This window comes from Chanodichthys erythropterus, chromosome 2 (assembly GCF_024489055.1).
Source record: "Chanodichthys erythropterus isolate Z2021 chromosome 2, ASM2448905v1, whole genome shotgun sequence".
NCBI classification, from domain to species: Eukaryota; Metazoa; Chordata; class Actinopteri; order Cypriniformes; family Xenocyprididae; genus Chanodichthys; species Chanodichthys erythropterus.
The window spans coordinates 2,994,006-3,014,022 of record NC_090222.1 but is presented as its reverse complement, the minus strand read 5'-3'; the positions used below and the strand labels follow the sequence as shown (position 1 = coordinate 3,014,022).

Below are 20,017 nucleotides of genomic sequence, written 5' to 3'. Positions count from 1 at the left end.
TGCTGCAGACAGACAAGATACTTCAAATCATGAGACTTTGTCAGTTTTTGTTTTTTTTATGTTTAAACTTGTTTGACCTGATGGGCAGAACATTTCAACGTAAGTTTTATTTATAGATCAACTAGGGCCACGTCTAGAGACCTTCATAGATGAGCTCTTTTAGTAAACAAAAGCACAGAGTTATGGTGCTGTGTTTGCACCCTTCAGAAAATGTTATAATCTAGTTTTTGACTGTTGGATCCTCAGCCAGACAGTCACACATAGATCTATTCTCTTATCTAGAGAGGGTCTGTTAACAATATTCAGATCTCTCTATAGAGAGTGATTCAGTGTGCCAGAACACACAGCAGTCATGTCATGTATCTTTTATTACTCAGGCTGGTGTAATCCGCTAATTTCCTCCCTTGGAGACTCGTATCTGATTTATTTTTTGTCCCTTTGAATATCCCTGTAGTCACTAAAGGAATGGTCCCTGTCATCAGCGTAACGAGGCTGAGTACCTGCCATTAGATCTCATTAAGGGCTGTCTGTATGGCGACACAGTCGACCCACATTCCACCTGCCTGTCAACACCCCGGCCCATCTCTGAGAGCCTCTCCAGCCTGCCTGACGGCAAAAGGGTGGGCTGGAGGTGCTGCCGGCCAGACTTATGGACGAACACACACACACACACACACAAATCTCTGTTCACAGGGACTAACTTTCCATTCATGAGGCATGTGGCAAAACCTAACTCCATAACCCATGCAAAAAAAAGCATGTACTAACTGAAAATTCCACTTAAAACAAGTTTATGGCTTGTTTGTATGTAGATCTAGTTTTAGATGTGGCTAGAAAAATGGTGGACGGTAGGGAGTGTTTGTGACACTCATGGAATAAAAACATCAGATGAATGCAAACAAAGGATGAAAAAGTATTAAAAATAAGACAATAGGCTAAGGTAAATATAAAGGAATAAAATTTAAATGAAGACATCTAAACAGTTTAAAAACATTTCTTGTTTCTTTGTACTCTACACTTCAGTTAGTGAGGCAAAATAAAGTGTGAAGATCATAAACTTCACACTTCAGGCTCTGATCCTCATTTTTAACCCCATTTTCTCCCGCAGGATCTTGTTAATTCATTATTAACTGATGAATTCTTCTTTTTGCAAGGCTTATGCTCTTAAATGTATATGTTTCTCAGGGCTGGGAGGAGAGTGTGGATGCAGCTGTCTCTCACCTCTTAAAAACGTGCCTGTCGCGCAGCCCCAAAGATCAGGCCATCAGCTTGAGCAGCGGCCCGCTCAGCATCCCAAAAGACACGTCACGTCTGAAGAAACACATCACGCTGCTCTGTGACCGCTTAGGGAAGGGTGGCCGTCTCTCTCTCTCCTCAGAAGCCAATGTCTCTACAACCGTCATGATGCCAGGTCAGAAACATGTCAGTTTGGAAGCTGTCATGCAGAGAAGAGTGATGTTTGCCTTGAAGGGTCTTTGTTGTAAATCTCAAGTCAATATGGTTAAAAAACCTTTTTGTTTAAAAGGAGTAAAGGAATCATTTGGAGCCTAATATAGTGGCTTGGGGTACTCCACAGATGATTAGTATTAATAATACTTCCTGTTTCGCAGCAGTACAGCTCACTCTGTGACTCCCGCTATGTCTGGGTAATATAACAATCCTTGTTTTGGATTGTGTTGTGGATACAGTTCCAGATCTGAACATGCTAACAAAGTTTTCATTCATCTTGTAGGAGAAATTACATTTGTATTTTCAGTAGAGCTGTCAGAATGAGCATGCACTGGATGCATTAACAACCTGTCGCATGACAAAAACATCTGATTGAGTGAAAATCATAATTCACTTTTTCTTTTCCTGTTCAAATTACATAAACATGAAAGGGGTTTAAGTCAGACAGGGAAAACAAATGTTTTTGACGGTTTTGGTCATATCACCCACCTTTATAAGTGAGTGCATAGGCTTTTACCTACACAAACCTACAGTTTAAGTCTATTCCTTAAGTATGTTCAGCCTTAAATGTGAATTCTCATATTATCTTTATTAAAATTTTCAGAAATGTGCAACAAAATGCATAAATAGATTTATTTAAAATGCTGTTGTTGTTTTTTTGTCTATTAACGTGTTTACCAATTTTACATTTTTATTCTGATAGTTAGTTCAGCTCTAAACAACATTGTTTCTGTGTCAACTACTGCATCTCTGTGCTTTTTTGTTTTTTTTATGCGCACCTCTTAAAATTCATACAAACATAATGTAAGCGCTCGCACCCAAAATTGAACGTACTTGTGTTCACTAGCCTCTGCATTCACATATAAGGGTGGACGAGATGACCAAAATCTTCAAAATTCAATCTTCAAAAGTGTTTCTCCACTTTTTTCTCTGGTCTCTGGTCTTTCACTTACAGTAACTGTGGTTACCGCAGTGCACTGCACGCCACCCTTTCCTGTATAGTCACGCTGTTCTCTCTGCGAATGTGTTCAGATTTAGATTCTACCCTGTATCCTCCATGTATAACTTGTTCGAACTGGCAAGACACCACAGGTGAATAGGGCAAAACTTTTTTAAAGGTACACTATGTAACTTCTGGCCCTCTAGCAGTTAAAAACAAAACCGCATGCGTTTTTGCGGAAGAACATTGTTTTGGTTGTGCTTCGGCTCTCCGTGACACTGCGGATGAATATGAGGCTTCACAACAGATAATGCTTTACGATGAACTCTGTTAGAGAGCTTCATATGGCAGTTTATCTGTTCACTAAAACACCTTAATCACCTGTTAGCAATAAAAACACCATCATCTCTGCGTCACTTTTACATCATTTCAAATCCCTCGGTTCTCATCATCTCTGAAAAGCAGAGCCAATGTTGATTCTTGTTTTATTACAAGCTCTGTCTCGTTCTCTTTTTGCCAGCAGACTCTCCTCTCTTCGCCGTTTGCTTAAAATGGGTGATTCCCCGGAGGCTGGAAATTTAGCAGCTCCATGTCAACCTTTCTTGTTCGTTGTGACAAATAATCTGTTCCACTCGCAGACCAGACACGCTGCAAAAAGCAGCCGGAGCAACTTTTCTCTATTTACGGATATGACGAGACACACAGGCAATATGTCCCGACATGTCTAAAATATAAACACTTATAACAGGCTTACCATACTTAGTAAGTGAATGACAAAAACACATTTTGGAAGAAGGATTGATGATGTATTGAGTCATTATTTAAATTGTGTTAATTTTGAACACAAAATGTACCTTTAACTTACGGATATGTACATTAACCATGCTTCCTCAGTTAATTATTCACAGTACATTTAATTTTGTCTTATAAGTTTTCTGAAATATGTTTAAATATAGGCATAATCTAATTAAAAATGCACTAATTTGCATACATTTCCAGAACAGAAATCTGAACATTAGATGAAGCCAGGTTCACAAATCATGTTTGATTTTGTTGACATATTAGAGTTGAAGGTTTTTCCAGAAGGGATTTTGGATTTCTCTTTTTATCACTCCATAAATCAGAAAATACTGTCAACAGACCATATTTTAGCTAATTATATATGAACAAATCCCTATTTAAAAATCTTCAGAATATAAACAAGAATAAATGTGGAAAGTCTGGTGCATGTAAGTGCTACTGAAAAATCAACAGTGGTTCTGCCTGTTTTGTCTTGCCTTTATAAAAAAATCTGATTTCCCAGCCATAGAGACTCGAGGGTGGATTGTGGGCTTTTTGACTTGGGTAAGCAAGCAACCACCTAGCAACGACCCAGAATACCTTTGCAACTGCACAGCAACACAACATACAAACCCCCCCTAATAACTGCTTAAATCACACTGCAGTTCACATTCCCATGTGAGTGTTGTGTACATTTCCTAAAGAGAATGTAAAAACCTAGTTTTTGGTAGTAAACTACACATTCTCATGTTACACTAATGCTATTGCAGTTATGCGCAGGGGCATCAGGGATGGAAGGAATAGAGCTTTAATCTTCAGAGGACACATAAAACGCCACAGATCCCTGTGGAATGTGTAAATGATTAACTCGACGGGTCTGTTATCAGACGCCTGTCCTCCCCGATGTCTCGGACTCTCTCTCTTGTGTTTGGACCCTGGGTGTGTAGATATTATCCTCCCCTCAGATGGCAGGATGTCTGAGCACACAGCGTCTGGTCAGTTGCCAGTTGTGTGGAGGAGAATGAGTGACTAATCTCTGAGAATCCTGCTTGAATTGCTTTTGTCTGATGCAGTACGTCTGCAGGAGGTGTTGCTCCATTCCTTCAAGTTTAAAGTCAATCTCCTGACGCTCACTCTCATGCGCACACACACTTGTGGCCTGGCTGTTTTATCTGCCTGATTTGTGTCTTCCTGTCTGGCTTCCCCTCTCTGAGTCCTGCTCTCCCTCACCTGACCTCGCGTTAAAGTGATGACATCACATGGCAGGATCGCCACACTCCCTGAGCACCTGCCTCTGAGCTCATGCCTCAGCGTTCATATTTCTCCTATCAGAAGGAGCTGGTGTTTTTGTTTCATTGTTCTGTCTTTAAGATCTTCTTGTGAATGATCCACTGGAGGTCACGGATCGTTCTTGGAAGAGTCAGTGTTTGGCTCAAACCATATTTACAGATTTGTTTAAAGTGAGTTTTTCCCTCACTAAATTAAAATGATAAATCAAATGCTCAAAATGATCAAATAATAAAATGGCAGTTCAGTTGACGAAACGCAATTTAATTTTCTCATTTGATTAAGCGTAATCTGTAAGAAAAATAAAAATGAAATACAAAATGAAATACACACTGCCAAGTTTTGGGAGTGACAACCGCATTAAAATGTGGGACTGAATCTGATGTGGTGATAACCATAGCAACAGATGGGACAAAAAAAAAATTACATTTACATTTCAAGCACATTTCATAAAACTAATGAGCCTGCACACTGTAAAAAATATTTTTCAAAGTTGATTATTGGAGGTTATTGGAGTTTGCTTTACAAGAATTTCATGCTTAATTCAATCTGTATAATTGTTTGGGAAATTTACTAGCAATTTCTACACAGCCCAGGTCATTTCGGGGGCAGCTGAAGCCTGTGAATCACAATTATTAATTAAAATGACCAGCTCAGACACCACACTTAGAAATCCATAGCACTGGCTGTAGCTTAATTTTGTCCATAAGCTCCGCCCATAGCCCTTGATTGACACTCCTTATCAGACATTTGATGTATCATTTGCATTGTGGGTTTGACCATTTGATCTGTGTATTGTGATACAGATTTAAAGGGATACCGTTTTTTCATATTAAAGTATGTTATTCCCTTAACTAAGACGAGTTGATACATACCTCTCTCGTCTCTACATTGCTCTGTCTTGCGGCGAAACTTTATTAGCACTTAGCTTAGCCCAGTTCATTCAATAGGGGCCAAGCAGAGAAGCTACCAAACACCTCCACGTTTTCCCTGTTTAAATACAGTTACTCGAGTAGTGTAACTCGACCTAGGACGGTGACACAAAACAAAACGTTGCGCTTTTCTAAGCGTGTAAAATGGATAACTATATTGTATGGCGGAATACCATAGCAAGTGCTCGGGAGCACTTTGACTTGGCGCAGTAATATCTTCACTCGTGAAAACCGCCACCGGCCCCCGCTCCCTCTGGGGAGGTGTTTGGTAGCTTCTCTGCTTGGCCCCTATTGAATGAACTGGGCTAAGCTAAATGCTAACAAAGTTTCGCCGCAAGACAGAGCGATTTAGTGCACGCACTGAGACGAGAGAGGTATGTATCAACTCATCTTAGTTAAGGGAATAACATAGTTTAATATGAAAAAACGGTGGAGTATCCCTTTAAGCATTCGATTGATCATTGAGATGTCAATTTCAACATTTGATTAATTGAGAAATTAAATGTGGTATTAATTATGACAGGTTTATACTAAATTGATGATAAATTTATATTTTGAAATGGCGAACACAAATTATATTTAATTATTTTTTTTTTTTTTTGTTATAGTTTATGCTTCCGCAAATGAGGAAATTAAATTGCATTGAAGGTTTTGGTTCGTCATTTTTGCAGCCGTTTTGAGATTTTGATTTTTTTATTTGAACATTTAAGAAGATTTTTTATTTGAGCAGCCTTTTTAAATAATTTTATTTATTATTTTTTAAATAGCATTTGATTTATCATTTTAATTTTGTTAGAAAAAAACGAAATCCCATACATTGGGCAGTACTTATCATCATTTGACTAAAGTGAGTGCATAAGAAAAATACAATGGGCCCAAAATAGAGCCTTGTGGTACTCCACAGGTGATGCATGTAGATGATGAGGAGGATTTCCCAATCCTAGCTGGCATAGTTCTATATTTAAGTTATAATAAGAATAATAATAAAAACACATAATTTGGTTGTAATGTTTATGTGTTAAAAAATATCAATCTTAAAATTCATCAGAGTTCGAAATATTACAATTTATGTCAATACATAAAGCCATTTAAATATGAGTTTTAATAAACCTATTCCTTAAATCCAATAGTATGTGGGCATCTATTGTATTAGTTGATTTATTAGATTTAAATATTCCAGACACATCCATTGCTGAACTTTCTGTAAATACAAACAGTTGGCGTAGAATGACTCAGAGCTTATATTGACTGTGATGCAGCCAGTCGTTTCAGCAGGTTTCAGTGCTGCTAGAGCCGTGACCAGCTGTAAATGCTGTTAATGTGAAGTGGAAACATCTAGAAGAAACAACAACTTAGTTGTTGATAGGTGCCTCAAACTCATGGTGCAGAGCTGCTGAGTGGTGTGGAGCGCAGCATATTTACATGGTCTTACCTGCTTTCAACACTCACTACAATTTCCTGACTACTTCTGGAAGCACAAGAGCTGTTCATTGGGTTTCTTTGCCATTTGACTAATTAACCTCTAATTAACCCATGCTTTAAACAGGACATCATTCTCAAATATAAAACCCAGTGATACTGGTGAATTCAGGTAAATTGGGACACTTTTTGCCATTGAGATGACTGGGATAAATGTACTAATTTAACCTGAATTCCCCCTATATGAGAGAAGAGAATGAGGAATGCCTAGGCGTTTTTAAAGTGAATCCGTTAGGTGATGTAAATCTACTTTTCTGTGTCTTGCTTCTCTCAAGAACTGAAGCAATAGATGGAGCCACAGTTGGCACAGTTTTATTCTTCTTGTTCAGTTGTTGGTGTAGTTAAGTGTGGAGCACAGACGCGCTGTACGGCTGCGGTACATCTATACCCGTGTTAAGAGACCTGCGTCTCTGATCTGAAATATCAGCCCTAAGTGAACAGCCTGTGTAAATATTAGAGGAGATTATGATAATCTTTCCTGAGGAAAGTCAGCAGTCTCACAAGATTTGTCTGTTTGGGGTGTGTGGTGTGAAAAGAGGAAACAAACCCCTAAAGGATTGTGGGTAAGGGACTGGACAGAGACATAAGAGGCTGATACATCAGTCCCTTCAAAGCTCTTAATTCTGGCTGATCCTCAGCGCTGAGAGTCAAATCCGTCTGATGGAGTCCAGCAGGTGCGCTGTGATCTGCCAGCGGTTTGGAGATGTTTTTGGAAGATGAACATTTAAGTTTATACACTGCTGTTGTGTTCAGAACCTGTTTCTATTAAGAGCAATGTTTGTAGCGCAAAGAAATGTTAACACAACTGCTCAATGTGTAGAATATAAAGCCTGACATAACATAATTGTCAGAAGAATTAGATTTTTTTTAAATTGAACAATTTATTGAACCTTTAGACAGGATATTAAAAAATTTGTATGATTTGTATCATATTTGATACGTCAGGCTTTTATGTCTCATATTGCATGATGTAGTAAGAATTTGGAGGAAAAAAACAACTCAACAAATTTAATTCAGAGGCCCAAAACGGAGCAAAAATATGCAATTTGGAGCAGATGCATCAAATGGACAAAAAGTAGGATGAAATTCTGATGCTTGTAATGTAAATCAATGAGATTTTTATAACTGTAAAGCAGATACTGACAAATATCTACCAATAATGTCTTAGTAAGATGATATTTAAATGTTTAGTTTTATGATCAAAGCCCTGTAGTTTTAAAACATATAATGCAATACAATGATGATTGAAAGATGAACAAATAAACCTGATGATCATATTTGATACTCATGATTTTTCTAAAAAAAAAAAAAAAATTATGAATAATCAAGTAAAGCTGCTTCGGTCCAGTAAGTGTTCATCTTGAAATATTACTAACAATATCAAAGTTATTCTTGCGTTTACTTAATACAAATCAGTAAAGATTTCACAGCAAAAAGACATTTTAAAAAGAGTCTAAATGATCAGTCAGATGACAGAAGGACTGAAGTAGATTGTGTGCAACAGGTTTTTCAGCATCATGTTGATCATTTAGAAATTCAAGCATCAAATAGGACAGAGTAGGCATCATAAGGTTAAGCTGATGACTGAGTGGAGTACAGAGTTAAACTAGCAGTGTCTCAGTATTAATGATGAGTATCTGTACGTTGTTCTGCAGCTGGTTGCGAGTCCATCCCTGAGCCGATAGTGGAGCAGGAGGAGGAAGCACCGCTGCAGCAGGACTCTGCTAAGTTCATCAAGAAGAAACAGCCATCCAAGAGAGTCAAGAGCAAGTCAGGTAAGACACACGACACCTCAAACCCTCACTGGTGCGCTGATTTAACCAGACTGGAGCAGTGAGAGTTGATCATGTGTGCTTGAAGATCACTAAATCACCAAATCCAGTTTAATTAACAGAAAAGAAAGAAACATCATTCATGTCCTCTGGGAATGAAAAATCTCATTAGTGTTGGAATGTGTGAAATTGGCAGTAATTATTGAGTAGTTTTTGTGTAATTTTCTTTGAACTGTTCAGATTCCTGATGTGCTTTACTGGAGCTTATAATCCCATCAGAGTGTCGTAACTCTTCTACATGTCTGACAGGAGATGAATGAATACTACAAAAGCTTTGTGGATTTCTCTATGAATAGTTTTCGTTTTACAGTATAACTCTTTCATTCAAAAATGGCTTTCTGTTTTTAGTTGTCAACACATTGGAAAACCGTACCTTTGACTACATTATTGCATAACTCCAAAAAACGCGCCTGTGCTCACAATCCACTGCCGTTTCCAGCTGAAATGAACACTAGAGGCAGTCAAACACCAACAACTTGTATTCATTTTGACACTAATTATGGTTATCAATTAATAATAAATGCAGTAACACTTTAGTGTAGGGAACACATATTCATTATTAACTACACTCTTTCCCTCAGTAAACTCATAATTTACTGCTTATTAATAGTTTTATTAAGTTCGAGAATGGGAGCGTTCTCAGCGCTTGCTTCTGACACACCGGCCAAACAGAAAATGGTTACACTTTCTTCCGATAGTCCACTTTAGACATTCTACTAACTATAAGTAACTTAGCAATTGCATGTCAACTAACTCTCATTAGGTAGGGTTTGAGTTAGTAGAATAAGTTGACATGTATCAAAGTGACATCAAAATAAAGTGTTAGCAGCAGATATTAAGCTGACAGTCTACTAATACTCTAATGGCTGCTGGTTGCAAACCTTTTTATAGTTCTGTCTAAAGTGGACTTTCGAAATAAAATGATCATCTGATGTGATAATTACAGTTTTGTAGTCAGAAGCACGTTTTTCCCAATGAGCCTGGGTTGTTAATTTTAGTCACCACAGTTACAGTTACCTATTTCCCAGATATTTAACATGTCTAATCCTAAGAGCTGATAACAGATTCTCAAGAGTGCACCTCAAATGTTGGAGAAACCCTGAAAGCTCATTGGTTAGTTGGTTGTTGTCTTTGTCTTTGAAGAGGCGGATCTGCTCAGTCATGTACCTCAGTCGCCAGCTCACTGCTGTCATTAACTGAGTTATTAAACATGCACCATTCCCCCTAACAACATACAAATGTTTAGTCAGAGGAAGCCGTTAAAGGACATTGAGGAAGGAGATCTGATACAGTTGAAAGGATTCAAACAGAAGCCACTCTTTCATGTGTCTTTCATCTCTTCAAACACAAATCCAAAGTTCATGGCGTCTGTGTATCACACGTCAGATCACCAGCTCGACTCTGGAGTCACACAATATATTTATAAACATGGATTGATGGCTGTTAAACACCCTAAATTCAGATCCATGTAACTGTGACCGCACTGGGCCCTCCTGCAGTATTTCTGAAGTTATATGATTGCAGTAGCAGATAAAACGGCGTACCTCACTGTTTTATGCACAAACTTCTCAAAATGTGTTTTCTTATACACTATGCATCTATTCCACAGTGGCCACATGAAAAAAAAAAGTTACATGTATTATATTTATATTAGTATATTGGCTTAAGTCGTGGCATAAGGAATACTATTTCCAGGTCCAAGCCTCTACTCATTTCACTGGAGAAAACCATCTCAGCAGACATTTTATTCATCGTCCTGGACACCAGTATTTTAACAATTCATAAAAGATGAATCACTGTCTGCTGTTACATGTTTGGTCATTTTGAGTTCCTTTGTGTTTCCCTTGTGACCTAGTTATTCTGTGTTCTGAGTTCATTCATCCCACCTGTTGTCCACTGATTTGGGATTTGGAGAAGTTTTGACATGCCCTGACATTTGTGCTTTTTTCAGTTGTTCATAAACATATAAATGACAAAAGTGTCATTGCACTGTATTCAGCACAAACTAGGCTACAATAATATGTGAGGAACATGTATGTACATGTTTGTGTTTTTTAAGGAATAATTTTTATGCGTGGGTATTGAAAAAACAAAAAACTTAAGTTATTCTAGGTATTCTATTATATTCTTTAAAATATAATGTATTTCTGTGATGCAAAGTGTCTGAACAATTATGTTACCTCTATGGCATTTCATATAGGCTTTTAGCTTAAAAGCATGCACATTTGGAGAAATATTGACGGATTCTTATATATTTATGTAAATTTTCTATACTGAGAAGTAATATTTATTGTCATCACTATGAGTGCTGGATACTGTGTTTTGAATTCATACTTGCAGCCGGAGGGCGCTCTGTTCACCTTTAGGCCACAAATTCATATAAAAAAGAAAAGGAACTAAGAACTAACGGCATGTCTTCTAGAGATCGCTAACCATGGCTTTAACATCCAAATAAACACTTTTCAAGACAATAAATACACGATTGAGATGATGTATACAAGTATTGCCTCTGAATTTGACTCTGAATAGCGCTGGCTCCGTGGTAGGGCTGTGCTCAGAATACATCGTCATGAACTCCTGACGATGCGCGTATCGATACAGAAGCTGCCGTATCAAGTCTGTCTTGCTTTTAAATCTAGCCAATCACGTGATGTCAATTGACGCTAGCAAGCAACGCAAGCAGACATTCACGTTTCTGTGAGCTTTCATTCGTATATAATCAACTGTTTTGTCGTGGATGTGAACAGGAAATGCGCTCTCGAACGGAGAAACACGCGATCTCCAAATGATCGATCAAAGCGTGCTAATGTTTTAGGACAGGTCGATGGTATATAAATCATGCCCGAACGTTAGCGTTTGTCAATCAAGCCAAACCGTCCATTTAGAAATCGAGAAATTTGGAGGCCAATCTCTCAGGTTGATGCGCGAGCTGGCTTGTTTATGGACTGTTTTGATTTCGGTAATTACATCTTGAAAGGTAAAAGCAGTGATGGCATATTTAATAGAGATATCTGAAAGTGAAACGAAAGTGATATTGGCCTCGTCCAGTGGGGAGGACGCACAAGAGGAGACCTGCGCATTTAATTGGTATGTGTATACTGTAATACTGCATTTACAATGCTTATCAGTGGCATGCACTTTGATCGTGAAAGTGCCCTTTGCGGTCACATCGCATAATTTAAATCTTGTTAACATTAGTTAATGCACTGTAAACCAACATGAACAAACAATCAACAACTGTATTTTTTATTAACTAACATTAACAAAGATGAACTAATACAGGAACAAATGTATTGCTCATGGTTAGTTCATGTTAATAAATTATCTGATGTTTAATAAATGAACCTTATTGTTAAGTGTGTATTGTAAACTCATGTAGCCCATATTTTGTAGACAACGTTAATAAAAACATAAGTTGTTCTAGAACATAGTTGATATCCAAAAAAATCATTTTTACAGATGGAAAAACAACAGGCAGTATAGACATTATTATAATATTATAGCCGATATAATTAACTAACTTAGTTTTCTTACAAGTCAACTTACTGTTGCAAGTGAAATTAGTCATTGAGCTTTGTTGATATGCTTCAGTGTCACTATAATTGTCAATTCAGTTACTGAGGGAGTGACTTTCAAAGCAAGCTTTTAAAATAAGCTTTTTTTGTGTCAATTTTTTTATATTTAATTTAAATCATTGTTTTTTTTAATGACAAAAACAAAATAGTTTTTTCAGTTATCACGACTGTTATAACACTGGTTATTCAATAAACACATACTACTGTTACAAAACTCTGCTCAAAAGAAATTTAACTTGAACAATATCGTGATACGTATCGTATCGTGGCTTTAGTATTGTGATGCGTATCGTATCGTGACATTGTTGGTGATACACAGCCCTACTCCGTGGGCGTGGACGCATTACCGTGTAATGAGCTGAATCTCGGACTTCTGACATGGCTCTCTTTTCATACAGATTAAATAAACACAGAATGTTTGTTTTCGATTTGACTTGCACGATTTAAAACCTGACATTTCAACGTTTCTTTAGACATAAGTGTCATTTTTTTGTCATTAGTATTCATAAGTTACTGTTCATTTTCTGAGAACTATCAGATTGGACTTCGTTCAGAGGGAGAGGAGAGATCACCCATGTTAGTTTTCTTTATTTTATAAAAACACAACATTGTGTTTTTACTCTGAGTGTACACAAATAAAAGAAGACATTCTATAGTTTCAATTGATATATTACTTATGTCTCTATGATAAGAAATGATGGAGTATTTTACGCGCCGGCGCGTTTTCGGACCTCAGGGAGTTAAATACCCTTTCTTTCTAGTCACTGTCGGTAAACGTGTGTTCACTGATGTTTGGGTGCTTTCTACATGTTTCCTGTGAAGATCCCATCTGGGATTTCTGTGTTGAGATAAAGGTTAGGATCATGATTTTTCAGTAGTATAACATCTCATTGTGAGTGTATATCAGCACTGTTTGTTGTTTGCTTTTGGGATCTGATAGACCGTTTGGACCTGGAGGCGGCGACAACAAACGGATTAAGCTTACGGCCATGATGTATGAAATGATCAAAATCTTCATGCATTGGGCAGTTCCAGTTCAAAAGTTCAGCATAATCAGGCAAGCTTGAATTGTCGGTTCACAGCAGAAGTGACAAAATCAATCAAAATCACAGCCAATCAGAAGAGCGTGTGGGCGGAGTCTCTCTGCAAGCGCACTGCAGTCCCAACCAAATCAATCAAAATCAATCATTCAAAATCAATCAAAATCACATCCATTGACCGAATGATTGATTATTGACTGAAACAAACAAATCACAATTCAAAAAGCCATGTTTCACGATCGATTGTCAGGATTTGTAGTCGATGCATCGAGAAAATGAGTTTGTTGAGTTGGTTTGAGGGAAGTGTCCCTCCTGAAGCAGAGACCCAGGTTTAATTGACGATCGGTGCTCTTCCGGCCTTAATCAGTGAGCGAGACTGACCAACAGAGGGTGGCGAGAGTTTAGCAAACACATCCCTGACCAATGTTGAGTTGTTTCGAGTTGGTAAGTGGAAAAAAGGCAGAAACTACTCAGTGTATATGGAGAGATTATAATGAGAGCCTGTAAAAAATGACCGTTAAATGCTGATGTGTGTCATGATTAAGGCTTTATTGGCTCTGTGTTTAGCATTCATCATGTGGTTTCCATTATATTGCTGGTGTTCGATCAGATAGAGCTGAGACTGGTAGATAGCAGAGATGAGAGGGAAGCTGATGCCCATATATGAGCTCCCACTGAGCAGGCCTCATTAATCTCTCATCATGTCCATGTTTACAGAGCAGAGACTAAATCATGTGGAGCTCGCAAGAGATGAGACTCACTGCTGATTCCAGCTGTTTGAAATGATAATGTTGCTAAGCTAGAAACACACACACTCTAACAAGCATGAAAAATACAAGACAGAAATATTGTAATGGTGTAGTTCTGTTTTGGTTTTGGTTTCGTTTTCCATATTGTTGTTGCTAGTTTGGTTGTCGTAGCGACTCATTGTTTGATTGATTTGATCCACCTGATCCTTGTTTTGTTCATTGAGTTTGCTCCTCAGTTCTTTGTCTGGTGTTCTTTGTGTTAACCCACACTGTTATGAATGTTTACCCTCATTGTATCTTTGTTTTGTTAAGTATATTAAAGTTAATAGTGCTGTAAGTATCATCAGCATAACAGTGCCCTTAATGACCCTTAAAATGCAGTCTAGGTAGGCAGCCTACTAGATTTTGGATTAAAGCTACTCTCTTTGTCTCTATATCTTGAACAAGTGTTATGCAAACTCCAGCTCAATCAGATTTTTGAGTCAAATTAATTTTAAATGCTTCCAAAAGACTAAAAAGCATGATAATTAACCTCCACAATTTCCATATTTCAGGAACAAAATTAATATCTTCAGGTGAATTTCACCATTTTGGAGCCATTTAGTGCCATTTAGCCTCTGTGATTTGTGCTGAACCAGGGAGTTTTTGTTTGTGGGTTTTTGGGGGAATCCATCCAAACTTTCTCAAAATATTAATTTGTCAACACAACATAAAAGATTTTAGCATTTAATGAGATATAATATATACCTCTTTAAATGTCAGCCTTGTTTGCCAATCGGTCAAACTCAGTGCATACTAATTTTGTCAGTGTTGCAAGTGCTTGGTTTGCTTGGTTCATTGTTAAAAAAAAAAAAAAAAAAAAAAAAAAAATATATATATATATATATATATATATATATATATATATATATATATATATATATATATATATATATATATATATATATATATATATATATATATATATATATATATATATATATATATATACACATATATATATATATATATATATATATATATATATATATATATATATATATATATATATATATATATATATATATATATATATATATATATATATATATATATATATATATATATATATATATATATATATATATATATATATATATATATATATATATATATATATATATATATATATATATATATATATATATATATATATATATATATATATATATATATATATATATATATATATATATATATATATATATATATATATATATATATATATATATAATATGCATATTACAAAATCACACCGCTAGACTATCATGACTCACAGTGTTAGATCTGTGGCTGATGCCTGGCCCTGGTCCTGGATACTTCCTCATTCATAGATTTACCAAAGTGCAAAGCCCTCCACATGCTCAGACATTACTGCAGTAAAATAAGCTCACTGAGAAGGTCGGCTTCAGATGAGGTTGAGCGTTTGGCCTTCAACAAAAGTGGCTTTTGTGTCATTTTTAACAAGAAACCTTTAAGTTTGTTATAAGGAAGCAATGAACAGTAAAATATACTTTTCCAGAGCCCAGCTGTGCAGTGGGCTGTAAACCGCACTGCATGTGCTATCAGAGCATCAATGACTAACGTATGTTCCTCATCACGGACCCCAGCGGCTCATTGAAACGCTCCGCTCAGGCTGTGTGTGTACAGTCTGTGTGCTTTTCTTTTTTGCAAGTGGCTGAAATTTTGATTATGTGTGTTTGAGTAATGATTTTGCTTAGGTAATTCCCCAGTTTAATCAGATAGTCAGTAGTTTTCCAGAAAAGAAGTATCTTAAAAAACCTAAAACAAATATCTTCTTTCTCTTTTTTCCCAGTGTGCACTAAAAAACCCCAGCCTGCGCGCACACATGTATTTAGTTCCCTCCAATTACGCTGTAAAAACTGGGATATGTTCCATCCTAAATATTGAGGGATGGAAATGAGATACATTTCCGGGTAGCTCTCGCTAAAAAAGACAAGAAAATGCAAAGCATAAACGTGTTGATGGCAAAGCTGTCGACAGATGTGTTTAATTGCATTAATTAATTAGATCTGCCTCATGGCAGCAGCGCAGCAGGGAAAGTCTAAGCAGATTACACAAGCCGATCTGTGTGGAGTTTGTTGGCAGGATAGCGGTGTGGTTCCAGTGGCGGGCGGGCAGCCATCGCTGCGGACGGAGAGCTCAGCAAGAAACCACCCGCAAACACTCGCGCATTCCACGGCTCCCGCAAGCTCTGAAGAGAGGATCTGCTCCAAATCACTGTCCACTCCCCGACTCCTACAAGTCATCCGGAATCCCTAGAAATGAAATGTTGGAGGCAATAGACTAATTCCACAAATGATCAAAACACTTCAATTTATTTTTAGATTTAAACGTTTTTGAAGGGAAACCCATTCTCCCAAAATAATTTTCTCATTTATCGCCAGAAGTTAGGAATCCCTTTTCTCATGTTAGCGCAGCCACATCAACAGGCAACATCAGTCTCATCACACACTGAAGATATGAAGATCTGGTCAATGCAACAGTCCAACAGACACATTAATATATTATATTACATTTTAACACAATATATACAGTATCTAAGTCAAAGTCACCTTTATTTATAAAGCACTTTTTACAGTGCGGATTGTGTCAAAGCAGCTTTACAGCGATAACTGGAAAATAATTTTGTCTGCACAGCAGCTCTTAAAGAAAATAGTGTTAGAGACCATTTAAAAGTCAGTGCACCCAAAAAACGAAAATTTTGTTATCTTTTAATCAAAAGCCAGACAACATTCATTCGTCTTCAGAACAACAATAGTTTAATTCAGTTTTTCAAACTGAATTAAAATTAAGTTTGGTTGTTCTCTCATTTTTTTGTTCATGTAATCAACATTTTCAGGCTTCAGAAAGTTCATACAGACATTGTAAAATGTAGATAAACAAGTCTTCCTTAGAGACACGATTGTTTAATATGATTTCATTTAGGCTTTTATTAACATCGATCAACACACATATATAGAATACATCAATGCATGGTAAATGGAAACTCAAACAGGAATTGCTTGACATGCAAGAACTAATGAGGTCCTAGACTTCCAATGGATTGACAAAAATGGTTCATTGTATTCAATATATTCATTTGTGTTCGAAAGATGAACAAAAGTCTTGCGGGTTTGAGATTTAAAAACCAATCTTTGTTTTAATGTATACCACATTTGAAGATGCACTGGTTCAGATAGTGGGTAGTCCACCATATGAATTGAGCGGTTTAGTCCAAATTGTCTGGAGAGAATCGATCGCTTTATATCAGGGCTTCAGTTAGCTTCATTCGAGGGCCAGGGTCTTATTGCTGAGGATTGTTTTATTTATAATTATTGTAGGCTTAAAGGATTAGTTCACTTTCAAATGAAAATCAGCCCAAGCTTTACCCACCCTCAAGCCATCCTAGGTGTATATGAGTTTCTTCTTTCTGATGAACGTAGTAGCAGAAATATTAATAAATATCCTGACGCATCAGAGCTTTATAATGACAGTGAACAGGGGTAACTAGTCTGAGCTAAAGTTCATCCATCCACATCCATCCATCATAAACGTCCTCCACACGGCTCCGGGGGTTAATAAAGGTCTTCTGAAGCGAAGCGATGCATTTGTTTCTCCTGTTTTCCTCATCAGTCTTGTTGGGAATGTTGAGGCTGTTTCATCTGATTTAAAACTAGTTTAATCATCGAGTGATTTGTGTTTTTTTTACCGAGAGGTGTGTGTCGACTTGACACGCTTTTCACTGGATGTCACAACACTGGTATCGGGGACCGGGAATAAACGCAGCTCCATTAACTTTTCGTTCCGTTATCCACTGGGCCGTGCTGCATAGTTCAAAGTAAACTAGTGAAACACCTGAAAACAGAGCTATTTGTTGTGTATTTGTTGTTACTGACCGAGAAACAACTACAGATGAATCAGTGACAGAGCGGTCCGAACGAATCCAAATAGTTTCAGATCGTTATGCAAGCGTGTTTGGCCAATTCACTGAAAAGAAAGAATCAAGACAAAAGAATGATTAATTGACGAATGACTGGTTCAGTCAGCAGAAATACGGGACACACATGATAACTGCTGAAATACTGCACGGAAAAAGTTTCTCAGGTCAGTTGGAAGTACATGCATGGTACGAACAGTGCATATATCATATAGCTGTACAGCTGCAGATGCCACGTATCTAACCAAATGTAGCCGCACCACCAGGAAAAGAGGAGGAGGGAGGTTAGGGTGCCCTCGGGCCGGATGAAGATGATTGGCGGGCCGGATTTGGCCAATGGGCCACCAGTTGAATATAAGCAGGGCTTTATATGATTAACAGATTGAATTTAGGCTTTTATTCACATATAAACATTCACCAATGCACAGATCAAATATGGTAAATGGAAGCTCAAACATGAGAACCAATGAGGTTCGTTCTCCTGTTACACATCACGTTTGAGCTTCCGCAAGAACCAATGAGGTTTGTTCCTGCGTGTTTATAAGTGAATAAAAGCCTAAATTAAATCTGTTCATCATATAAAGTGATCGTGTCTCTTCAGAAAATTTGGACTAAACCACTCAATTTAAATGGATTAATTTTACAATGCATTTATGAACTTTTTGAAGCGTCACAGTTGTAGTTGTGTAGGATGTCAATGGAGGGACAGGAAGCTCTCTGATTTCATTAAAAACATCTTAATTTGTTTTCCAAAGATGAACAAAGGTCTTACGGGTTTGGAACAACATGACGGTGAGTACATAATGACAGAATTTTCATTTTTGGGTGAACTAACCCCTTTAAATATGCCAGGTTATTATGCACAGACAACTATAAGTAAGCCTTTAGTAGGTTTAAACATCTAAACAAGAACACGTTGAATCTTTGAAATCAGAATGAAGCTCTGGTTGTATCCGGTGCTCACCCATGAGTCTCTTCTCTTGCTTTGTCTGTTAAATCCACTAGCTGCTCTGTCCTGCTGAGCACCGGATAAACCGGCGTGTGAGTCAGCACTTCTGATTAACCCCGCTCACCCTTCTCTCGCCTCTGAGACCTGATTAATCATGACATTTGACGAATCCCATGTGCAATGTTTGTTTACTCCATGCGGATATGGATGTACTCCATATGCATTCAATTGGATGATTTTATAAATTGCAGCTCCTCCTTCATGTCTGACATCATTTTTTGCCTCTTTTGTTCAGACAGTTAGAAGCAAAACATTTTGTAGTCGACACTACTTGATAAAATTAGAAGTACTTGGCACCATAAAAATTATGTTTACGGGGCAGATTATCAATTAATAAAGACTTGTTTTAATGCAGGTCATTGCACAATACTACACTCTTAGCCCGGATTTTATATTTACTTAAAAATATAATTACAATATACTTAAAATATTTAAGTTTGGTTGCATTACTTATAAAATATAAGTAAATTCTACTAATTTGTGGGTGTATTTGAATGTGTTAATAAATGTAAGTTAAATGCACTTAAATTATGAAGTTTTTCTCCTGACCACGCCTCCTTCACACTGGTTTGCGGCAGGTAATGACGCCATTTTGTTGTGGTGTGTGTGAATTGAAGGAGCTGTTGATGAGCAGTTGGAACATTTGTTTTGGCTGTTCTACAGACATTTTTTCCTAACATTTACCTTTTTATAGTTTTTCACTAGGAGAAAATCACAATTTTTAAGTTACCATCATCGAGGGTCAGGGTTTGTTTTAGTTGAGCTCTGGACCCTTAACTTTTTAATATTAGATTTTGTTTGGGCAGTTTTAACTGCAATAAAACCAACCAGACAAGCAAAGTTAAAAGATGATCAGGTGGTGTTGGTTATGTTTTCACATAATCATTATTTGATCTGAATCACTGAACTCATTTAGAGTCCAATCTCTGAGTTAGATTTACATTATTGATTACAGCAGCACTGTGA

The 20,017-nt window shown here is 37.1% G+C and overlaps 1 protein-coding gene across 1 annotated transcript in view; it reads left to right on the top strand.

The window, feature by feature from the left end:
• The window catches only part of bbs9 (Bardet-Biedl syndrome 9), a 104,875-nt gene that overhangs the window by 54,053 nt on the left and 30,805 nt on the right, over positions 1 to 20,017 (top strand). Inside the window, exons 20-21 of the mRNA XM_067399632.1 lie at positions 1,186 to 1,411; positions 8,523 to 8,642. Coding sequence (XP_067255733.1) covers positions 1,186 to 1,411; positions 8,523 to 8,642 — 346 coding nt within the window. The remainder of the gene's footprint in view (positions 1 to 1,185; positions 1,412 to 8,522; positions 8,643 to 20,017) is intronic.